This window comes from Cuculus canorus, unplaced genomic scaffold, assembly GCF_017976375.1.
Source record: "Cuculus canorus isolate bCucCan1 unplaced genomic scaffold, bCucCan1.pri subtelo1, whole genome shotgun sequence".
Taxonomy (NCBI): Eukaryota; Metazoa; Chordata; class Aves; order Cuculiformes; family Cuculidae; genus Cuculus; species Cuculus canorus.
The window spans coordinates 384,275-395,532 of NW_026527860.1; the positions used below are offsets into that span (position 1 = coordinate 384,275).

The 11,258-nt window shown below is 52.0% G+C and overlaps 1 protein-coding gene across 1 annotated transcript; it reads right to left on the reverse strand.

Annotated features, from left to right (window-relative positions):
* Positions 1-732: 732 nt before the first annotated feature.
* On the reverse strand, positions 733-1,689 carry LOC128850859 (olfactory receptor 14A16-like). The gene has a single exon (XM_054055873.1). It carries the CDS (start codon positions 1,687-1,689, stop codon positions 733-735), a length of 957 nt encoding a protein of 318 aa, XP_053911848.1.
* Between the last annotated feature and the right edge of the window lie 9,569 nt (positions 1,690-11,258).

Genomic DNA, 11,258 nt, shown 5'->3' on the forward strand with positions numbered 1-11,258 from the left:
TCTGTGGGTGCTCCAGTGCACATGGGCACAGACCAGACCCTTCTCTGCTGATGCTGAACATCTCCCAGAGGTGATCTGGCTGTGAAAGAAAACAATAGTCTTCTCAAACCCATCACACCTGCAGAGTTTATCTTTACACTGGTGTTTTCATCTAGGGCTCAGGTTTTGGGCATGCCCTTGAGGGAAAACCCTCAAAAAACCCCTAAGCCTTCAGTCTCTGCCCTGAAGAGATACCTTTGCTCTATGGAAAGGCTGTTGTGGAGGCAGCTCTGTCCCACAAGTGCCCACTGCCTGTCCCTGCCTGCGGGCACAGCACTGCCACGCAGCACCGCTGTGACCAAGCTCAGAGCCCTCAGGCCTTCCAGCAAGGCAAGGGGTGAGGAGGAGAGTGTGGAAGTGGACAGAAACAGCTCGGAGAGATCACGCACTGGTGCCTGGCAGTGCTGCCGTGCTGGGACTTTTTTCCCCTCCACCCATGCTCACAGGAACTGTCCCTGCAGCTCCAAAAAGGCCTTGGAGGAAAGAGATCAGGAAACAAAAGTTCTTGAATATCCCTTTATTTTGTTGGAAGGCACAGAGAGCACAGCTCCTCATTTACACAGACAATCAGTAAGAAAAGTAAAGACCATAAATTAAAAACAGAAGGATTTGATTATCCCAATTGATAAACCAGCAACACCAACAACAAATACAGAAGCCTGTCTGAACCTGTCACGAGTTGCAGGATAACTTCTATGCAGCAGGTGATGAGCAGCTCATTGCTTCAGACAACCGTCCAGGTATCAGTTTCCACACTGCATCCTTGAGCTGCTGGTTCCTCAAGCTGTAGATGAGGGGATTCAGTGCTGGAGGCACCACTGAGTACAGAACTGACACCAAAATGTCCAAGGGTGGAGAGGAGATGGAGGGGGGCTTCAGGTGAGCAAATGCTCCAGTGGTGATAAAGAGGGAAACCACGGCCAGGTGAGGGAGGGACATGGAAAAGGCTTTGTGCCGTCCCTGCTCAGAGGGGATCCTCAGCACTGCCCTGAAGATCTGCACGTAGGACACCACAATGAAAACAAAACATCCAAAGAATAAACAGGCACTAACATCAAGAAGCCCAACTTCCCTGACATAGAAATGTGAGCAGGAGAGCTTGATAAACTGTGGAATTTCACAGAAGAACTGTTCCACAGCATTGCCCTGGCAGAGGGGCAGGGAAAATGTATTGGCTGTGTGCAGCAGAGCATAGAGAAACCCAGCGCCCCAGGCAGCTGCTGCCATGTGGACACAAGCTCTGCTGCCCAGGAGGGTCCCATAGTGCAGGGGTTTGCAGATGGCAACGTAGCGGTCATAGGACATGATGGTGAGAAGAGAAAACTCTGCTACAATGAATAAGGCAAACAGAAAGACTTGTGAAACACATCCTGAGTAGGAAATAGTCCTTTTGTCCCAGAGGGAATTGACCATGGATTTTGGTACAGTGGTGGAAATGGATCCCAGGTCGAGAACAGAGAGGTTGAGGAGGAAGAAGTACATGGGGGTGTGGAGATGGTGGTCGCAGGCGATGGTGGTGATGATGAGGCCGTTGCCCAGGAGGGCAGCCAGGTAGATGCCCAGGAAGAGCCAGAAGTGCAAGAGCTGCAGCTCCCGTGTGTCTGCGAATGCCAGGAGGAGGAACTGGGTGATGGAGCTGCTGTTGGACATCTGCTGCCTCTGGGCACAAGGCACTGTCATAGAAGGAAAGGACAGCAACAAATTAAGGGAGATGTCTTTGTGCAAATCAAAGCCATTTCTCCTTCCCCTCTCCCTGCTGCTCACACACTGTCCCTTTTCCCGCAGCCCTTCCTTCAGCTCCGTGCCTGCAGCCCTGCTCGGTGCCGGCTGAATGTGCCGGGAGGAGCAGAGCCTCTGCCCGCTGGCTGCGAGGAGTCAGCCCTGCTCTGCAGCAGGGGGTCATGGGGACGGTGGGGACAGGGGACACTGCTGGGGATCAGCTTTGTCCTGGGGAACTGCTCCTGGTGCAGAAGGGCCTCACAGCATCTGCACCACCGGGGATGAGGAAGGCAGAGAGGGCAGAAGGCAGGCTGAGGGTTTTGGGAATTTACAGCTCCTTCTCCCACCCTGGGCAGTGCTCTTGGCTCTCAGAACTGCTCAGCATCTCTGCTGCACTCTGGGAGAAGAGAGGGAGTCCTGTGAGGTGAGAGCATTGCCTGTGGCTCAGTGCAGAGGGAGGGGAGCTGCTCTGTCCCTCGCTCTTGGTCCCACGTGCCCAACAGCATTTTCTCTCTTGCAGCATCTCTGCATTTCTCCATGAGGCTTTCAGGTAACACCTGATGGGACAGGTGTTAACTGAAAACGATGGGACAGGTTTGCATCCTGGAGGGCAGCTCACAGCTTGGAAGGAAACCTCAAGGAGAACAAAGTGTCCCCAGGATGGCATTTGGTTACAGGAGATTCAGCTCCTTCCCCAGCCCCACTGACTGCATTGCCCACAGCCTCACAGCTCAGAGCAAAGCTGGGACACGGGTTCCCATGGACACAACGGCAGGAAAGGAGCCACCAGGGCAGTGGGTGAATGTACAGCTGCAACTGCCATCCCCAGAGAGCCTGGCAGTGAGAATGAGAGAACAACAGCAAGAACAGAGACAAGGGGAGAAACAGGGAGAAAGAGAGTGAGGGTCTGGCTGCGAGAGGCCAGGGCAGAGGCAGCCGGACACACAGACAGCGTTCCCCTTCCCCAGCTGTGCTCACCCCCTCCCAGACACCAACCTTGCCGGGCAGTTGCTCTCAGCCCCTGTGCTCTGGAGAGGGCACTGGAGCTGTGGCTGCAGAGGAGGGGGTTCAGCCCTGGAGCCCAGAGCCCTGAGGGCAGAGGCTTTGCTGGGTGGGAGAGGAGGCAGGGGGCTTGCTCAGAGGAAGGGGCTGCCCTGGAGGGGAGCACACAGAGATCTCTGAATTCTCCCTCCCACAACATCTTTCTTTAAAGTTTCCTCTCATTCTCTCATCCTGCCTCTTCATCCTAGAGATTTTCCTCACTGGAGGTGTTTAATGTCCATACCTTGTTTATAAGCAGAAAAGGAGAGGACAAACAGGGTTTGATGGGTCCAGGAGAGGTGATGCTGGTGCTGTCCATGGGCAGAGGAGCAGCTGGAGACACTTTAGGAGGCTCCTATCAGATATACCGATCCCTAAAGGACACAGGTCAGGAGTCTCAGTGATTTATTCAAGCACGAGAACCTCTTGTTCCATTTCCCTGAAATTCTCCAAGTGCAGGGAATGGAAAACATAGACTTGGGAGAAGTTCCTTATCTTTAACATAATCCCTTCCCCGATCTTCCCCTTGAAATGTCCTCTTAGAAATATCCCGCGGTGATCTGAAGCCGTGAGCAACTCTGACTCTCAGTCCTGAAAGCAGAAAGACCCTCTTCTGACAGGAGTTGTTTTCCCCACCACAGCTTCTCCCTCTCCCACCATGGGGAGCTCCCCAGGCAGGCTGAGCACAGACCCTGTTTTTTCCCTCCACAGGAGACACTGCAAGAGCCCTCCTGACAGATCCCACAGGCTGTGGCTGTGCCGGATTTAGGGGATCCCTCCAGGAACAGCACCTGCATTGTCCTGCACCCAGAGACTCACCTGGAGAAGGGCTGTGAACATTTTTCTCCAAATGAAGCCTCCTCTTTCCTCCCACCCCACGCTGCCTTTCCCCTCTCTGTGCCTCCCTCCTCTCCCCTCGCTGCCTGCAGGCAGTGCCCTCAGCCCTGCTGGGCTTTGCAGAGGAGCTGCTCCTGCCCAGAGATGGCTCTTTGTAGCGCTGCCCACTTGCCACCAGCTCCCTCCGTGCCAGGAGCCCAGCCCAGCTCAGCAGCAGAGGAGCAGCCCAAGGCCGCCCTTTCTCTGCCCCCTCGGGGCTCCCCCCAGGTGTCCCTGGGGCTCCAGGGAACCTGCTGAGAAACAGCCTGAAGCCATCCCTGATGTTCCCTCTCTAAGCTGGCAGAGACACTTCTGTCCTGCAGTGTCCTTCTTCCTGTTAGAAAAACAGCTGGCCATGAAAATCAATATTTTTGTCCCAGCATTAGACAGGACATCACGAAGGTGGAAGGGAGTGATCTCATTCCTCTAAATTGTGGGGAACTATTCCATTGAATGAATTCAGGAATTTTATCCTGGGTCTTTCGACCTGGCTCTGGAAAGACACTCAGCTCTCTTCTGTCCCAGACACGTCTTTGTTCTAAGCAAAGCCTTCACACACACGGGGTCTGGGCGCTTGGTCCAGGTTTCCTCATGGCAGGGATGAGGTTGCCTGGTGGCACAGAAACAAAGACCCCGTCTGGCCTCTGCTGAATCAAGGAAGAGCAGGTGTAGACTCAAGCCTTCTATGAGACAACACGCAATTCTATGACCTGACTGTTGTCTGACTTATCTATGATGGTAGTTTCCATGACCTGACTCTTCTATGAAACTTCTGTGGCCAGATTCTTCCATCACCGGACTGTTCTATCACTCTTCTGTGCCCCAAATCTTCGCTGACACAACCCTTTTGTGACCTTTCTATGACCAAACCCTCCTAAAACCCAAATAAACTCACACTTCAACGACTCAACTCTTCCATGCCCTAAATATTCTATGATCCATTTATGACCTGAACCATCTATGACCCAGTTCTGCCATGAGAATTCTATGACCCAACACTTCTATCAACCTTCTATGACTGCACTCCTCTGTTACACCACTATGACTCAACTCTTCTATCACCTGACTTTTCTCACACACAGTTTTCTGCAACTCTTCTATGAATCAACACTTCTATGACTCTGCCCTTCTAAGACCCGAACCTTCTACAACTGCATGGATCTTGGTGTGAGAGCCTTGGCATCTCATGTAACCCTCCAGGCCTGTGTTTGGAATGACATGGAATAACTGCTCCCAATTTAGTTCAGCAGTGTGAGAATGTTCATGACAGCAGCGTCATTGCAGTCAAAGCCAGACCTGCCTGCCCAGGGCCTGGGGGTCAGGCCTTGGCCTTTCTGCTTCACCAAGCAAACCCAGGCTTCTCTCAGCAACACAGCTGCCTGCACAGTGCCTTTGCCTGCCTGCAATCATGGCCTCCGATTCTCGGCTCTAACGAGTCCCTGGGGAATCTTTCTCACTAACCATCCTCACTGAGACCAATTAAGACTTCAAGGAACTCTGAGTTCTGCTTTTAACTTCTTGAGAGCTTTCTTCAATCTCCTCTCAGAAGATGAGGTTCAAGGACTCATCAGCAAATCCACCCTGGGTCTCATTAAAATACAAGAATCCTTAACGAGCTCTTTATCTTCCTGGAGATTTCTCCAGGTCTTCAAGCCTTGTACATCTCCTTGGAGTCATTTCCCAGTGTGGTTAAAGAGGAAGATTTCAAAGTGCACCTAAGAAATACATGTTTTTATTTAAGTTCATTTTACCATTCTTTTCAGATTCATAGAATGGTTTGGATTGGAAGGGACCTTAAAGCCCATCCAGTTCCAACCCCCTTTGCCATGGGCAGGGACACCTGCACTGGACCAGACTGTTCAAAGCCCAATACAACCTGGCCTTGAACATCTCCAGGCAGGGGACAACCACAGCTTCCCTGGGAAACCTGGGCCACTGCCTCACCAACTTCTTTGTAAACAATTTCATCCTAATGTTTAATCTAAATCTTTCCCTCTCCAGTTTAAAGCCATTCCCCCTTGCCCTACCACTCCATGTCCTTGCAAAAAGTTCCTCCCCAGCTTTCTTGGTGACCACCTTCAGCTACTGGAAGGCCACTATAAAGTCTTCCTGAAGCCTTCTCTTCTCCAGGTTGAGGAATTTCCAGGAGAAATTACATTACTTTGTAAAATCTCTATTGAAAGAGCACAGAATTGGTGAAGGTCTTTTGTGAGTGAGGACAAGCAAGCACCAGGGTGCCCATGACCATCTCCTCAGAGCACTCTTCAGCCGGCTGATCTCTGCCCATGCTGCTCCATGGAAGTGATTTTGACTTGTGGGTTGAGCTGAAAATATTTTAATAGCTGAAAGAAAAAAGATAAAGACTTACATAATCCAAACCCACAACCATTGTAAATGCCATCACTTCCCACCTCCCTCACGCAGACAGAAATCCTAACAGTATACCATCACCCATCACCTCGAACAATAAAAATCTCTGTTTCTTCTGCCACCGATTTTTTCCGCTGAGCGTGGCATCTATGTTAGGGGATCTCCTTCTGGTCAGCCGGGGTCAGCTCTCCTGGCTGTGTCCCCCTGACAACTTCTTGCCCACCCGCAGCCACTTACTGGAAGGCAGCAGAGGGAGCAACTCCTGACGCTGTGCAAAGGAGACAATCACTGCCCTCACTCTTCTGGCACCAGGACGATGCCACAGGACCCAAAGTATCTCCCATTTCAAAAGCAAAGTAAAGAAACTGGAGCGGATCTGGAGGAGGTCTGCCAGGATGGAGTTAGGGGCCCACAGCATGAGGTGTGAGGGCACACTTAGGCCTCCTGTGGAGGCTCAGGAAAACCTGCTAAGTGGGTCTCTACATCTTCTGCTCCTAGAAGAACTTAGGGAATAATAGAGCTCAGGTGACCTCCAGCCCAAAGCCCAGCTCCAAGCAGCACTATCTCTGATGTCAGACCAGGCTGCTCAGTCCATGTCAGCATCCACAGAGAGTGTTTAGACATCAACAAGTCACCAAGGCTACAAATAAAGGAAAGGACTTTGGCATTTGCCTGACTCCATAAACATGTCTATTGGTCAGGCACACCTTCTGTGATACCTGGGAATGTCCACCTTCTTGTGCAGATGAGTGGGATCCTTCTGCCAGACTCCTGGGCACACTGCTGGCTCATGGTCAGTCGGCTGTCAACCAACACGCCCGGGTACTTCTCCTCCAGGCAGCTTTCTAGCCACACTTCTCCTAGTCTGTAGCACTGCATGGGGTTGTTATGCCCCAAGTGCAGGATCCAACATTTGGCCTTGTTGAACCTCATGCCATTGGTCTCAGCCCAGCAGTCCAGCCTGTTCAGATCCCTTTGCAGAGCCTCCCTACCCTCCAGCAGGTCGACACTTCCTCCCAGCTTAGTGTCATCTGCAAACTTGCTGAGGGTGCACTCAATGCCTTCATCCAGGTCATTGATAAAGACATTAAACAGAGCTGGACCCAGTACCGAGCCCTGGGGAACCCCACTTGTAACTGGCCTCCAGCTGGAGTTAACTCCATTGACCACCACTCTCTGGGCCATCCAACCAGTTTTCAACCCAGGAGAGTGTGCGCCTGTCCAGGCCAGAGGCTGACAGTTTCTGAAGCAGAATGCTGTGAGAAACTGTGTCAAAGGCTTTCCTGAAGTCCAAGAAGACTATATCCACAGCCTTTCCCTCATCCAGTAGTCGAGTCACTTTGTCATAGAAGGCGATCAGGTCAGTTTGGCAAGATCTGCCTTTCATGATCCCATGTTGACAGGGCCTGATCACCCGTTTCTCTTGCATGTGCTTCATGATAGCACTCAAGACCACCTGTTCCATGACTTTCCCTGCCACTGAGGTCAGACTGACAGGACTGTAGTTCCCTGGATCCTCCCTGCAACCCTTCTTGTAGATGGGCACAACATCAGCCAGCCTCCAGTCCAGTGGAACTTCCCCAGTCAGACAGGACCTCTGGAAGATGATGGAATGGGGTTTGGAAAGGACATCCACCACCTCCTTCAATACTCTTGGGTGGATCCCATCCGGCCCCATAGACTTGTGTGCGTCTCACTGGGCAAGCAAGTCTCTAACCATCTCCTCTTGGATCATGGGGGCCTCATTCTGCTCCTCTAACTCCTGGGTTTGTACACAGAGGGAACAACTTCCCTTACTATTAAAGACTGAGGGAAAGAAGACATTAAGTACCTCAGCCTTATCCTCATCCCCTGTTGTTGTTGTTCCTTCTGCATCCAATAGGGACTGAATATTCTCCTCAGTCCTCCTTTTCTTGTTAATGTATTTTTGGAAAGATTTTTATTATCTTTCACAGATTTAGCCAATTTGATTTCTAATTGGGCCTCAGTCCTTCTGATTTTTTCCCTGCATGATCTCACTTCCTCCCTGTAGTCCACCCAAGATGCCTGTCCCTTCCTCCAAAGCTCAGAGACATTTTTCTTCTTTTTGATGTATATCAGGATCTCCCTGCTCAACCGAGCTGGCTTTTTCCCCCCGACCAGCTCCTTTTCCAGAACACAGGGATGGCTTGCTCTTGAGCTACTAGTATTTCATTTTTCAAGAGCGCCCACCCAGCCCTCGTGGGCTCCCTTGCCCTGAAGGACTGTCTCCCATGGGACTTTGCCAACCAACCTTCTGAACAGTCCAAAGTCTGCCCTCTGGAAGTCACTTCTGTGACTATGGAGTGACCCAATTCTTCTTTGACCTGAAACTTCTATTACCTGGCTGTTCTCTGACCCTTATATGAACCAACTCGTCTATGATGCCTCTAAGACCCATCCCCTCTATTACCCGACTCTTCTACAACCTTTCTCTGACCTGAATCTTCTGACTCTCCTTTGACCCTACTATGAAACTGCATTGATTTGATCCTTCAATGCCCCAGTTCTTTAATTAACCGCGTCTTCTATGACCCCACCATTCCATGAGCCTGACCCCTCTAGAGGATCTCACAGTCAATGTGTCAACCAGGTGCCTTCTGCTGCTCTGTCAGAGACACTGCCAGATGTGAGCTTCCAAGCCCCCTTCATGGCCTGTGCCTTCCTACTGGGTGATGGGTTCTTGAGACACACTGGGCCACATGATACCTTTTCCACCCAAGGGAATGTCGGGAAGATGAGCCAAGGGAGGTTTAGGTTGGATATTAGGAGAAGGTCCCTTCACACTCACAATATTCTATGATTCTAAGATTCTTTATTTTTCCTCCAAAGAAGCCAACAAGTATTGCTACACAAATAAAACATAATGTGGAAAAGGATCGCTGGTGTCGTTTCATCATAAATCGATCCCTTTGGAATTTAAGATACTTGAAGGACTTTGGAAAGGGACCTAAGAGTCTCCATCCCGTTATCTTCTCCTTCTCCTTCCTCTTGGCTTTGGCTGAACAGAAGAGGCAGTCTGGCATCCGGGCTGTTCCTCAGCAGCCTGGTCCATCGTCTTGGATCTTCCAGGGGAACGGAAAGGGCTTTTCTCTTTGAGGGCCCTTAGGAGACTCTTGCTTCTTGGGGAGACGGACGGTTCTGACTCCACGTGCCCTTGCTGAGGACGGGCAGGGCTCTTCTCCTTGGAGGCCTCAGCGACCCCAGACTGGGAGGGGACTCTTGCGACTTTCTTCTGTAAACTGGAAGTCTGTAAAGGAAAAGAAAAGCAATTTTCTTTAGTGACGGAAGAGGCCAGCAGAGACCCTGGGTAGGAAAGGTGTCGCAGACTGCTCAGAGACAGAGGTTTTTGTGGTGAACATCCAGCCCGCTCAGCAGCTCAAGAGTGGGCCCCATCCAGGCAAAGCAGAGGGAGAAGCCCTGCCCTGAGGATTTGCTTCCCAGGGCTCACTGCTGAGATCCAAAATTCCTCTGCTCACGCACACAGAACCATTTCCAGGGCACAATCCAAGAGCTGTCAAGTAATGTTTCTCCAGCTCTAAGCCAATTCCCCTCAGAAGGAGTGAGGTGCACACAAGCCATCGGCAGCAGCCTCGAGGATCCCCTCAGCCTGTGTTTTGCCAAGGGACGCTTGCTCTCCTCAGCCAGACTGGGGCACAGGCGTGAAACCATGAACCCCAGCTGGCTGAGAGATGCTCCGAGCAGGGTCTGTGTGGGGATGATCATTCTGGCTCTGAACAACACCCTTCTCTTGGGCAGATCTCACAAACGCTTTTGGAGATGGATGTCAGTGTAGGAACAGCATTGCCCAACAGTTATTGGCCTCACAAGCGGCCTTGGTGGCAGCTGAGGTGCTGGTAACCCACAGGGCTCTGGCTGTTTCCAGAAAGGACGCCCCATCTGCCCGATCGCTCCCCAGAGCTGAGCCCTCATGGTGTGAAGGCCAAAGGCAAAGGTAATATCGACCTCCAGGGACTGCCCAGGGCATCTGCTCTGCGCACCAACCCCCTCAGCTCCACTGTCTGCCGGCACACGGCACAAAGAAACGGGCAGAGCTCAAGGTGTTTGAACCCCCTTCTGCAGCCCTGAGTGCTGATGATGCCTCAGCAGCTCTGGAGGAGCCCCAAACACAGTCCCACACATCCCGGGCAGGGAATGAGCCAGAAATACCAGACCCTGCCTGTCTGAGTCTGCGCTGGCATCTGTCGATCGCTGCTGGTGTGCAGCTGGCCCAGGAGCACCCAGGAGTTCCCTGAGGACACGACTTCCCCGGCAACGTGAACCCTGGCGGCACTTACCTGGCTCTGCCATTCAAGCTGGAAGGAGGCCTTCTCCTTCTGCAGCTCCTTGCGCTCACGCTCCAGGTCCTCCCACCATCTCCGGAGCTGCTGCTCTCGCTGAGCCAGCCTGGCCTCCTTCTCCATTAGCTCCTTCTCCCAGGCTTCCCTCTCCTTCTTCCTCTTCTCTGGGGAGGTCTTGGACATCGGTGACGCTGCTGGCAGCAGGGAGGCCGAGGTTTCACTCTCTTGGCATTCCTCCTTCACTAAGATGGGCAGGTTACGAGGAACACACGCTGCTGCTCTGGCTGATGCATCTTTCTCCTGTCCTTCCTCCTCTTGCTTTTCCTTAGGGCTCAGTGCATTTTTCTTCATACGGGAGTAGACCCACCAGCAACCCAGAATTCCCACCGCTCCAGGAACGGCATAGAACAGAACATCACGGAACCGTAAAGCCATGCTGCAGAGCCTCAGTTTTTCCCTATAAAGAGAAAAAGAAATCATGGTCAAATGGTCACAGGGAAGGGAATGGGAAGCCTGAAGTTCTATCAAGGCCTTCAGGTATTTCTGCGAGCACAAACAGGCTCATTTTCCAGCTCTTCTGTACATCTCCATCTCTGCTCCACCAGCAGGACACGGAACAGGAACCTCACCTGAGACCAGGGATACCCGGACATTGTTCACCAGGGCACTCATCACTCTCCCCTCACCTTAATGCTTAAAACAATTCCTCTCCTTTCTGTGAGTGCTCCCTGCTGCCCGCTCCTGTGGTCAGAATTCCTGCAGGAACACCCTATGAGCTGTCTCACAGCCACACCACAAACAGAGAACTCCCATCTCTCCCCTCCCAGCAGCTTCTGATGGAGCAGAGCCCCATTCTTCTCCACTGCCCTGTTCAGCTGCACCAACTGCATGAAC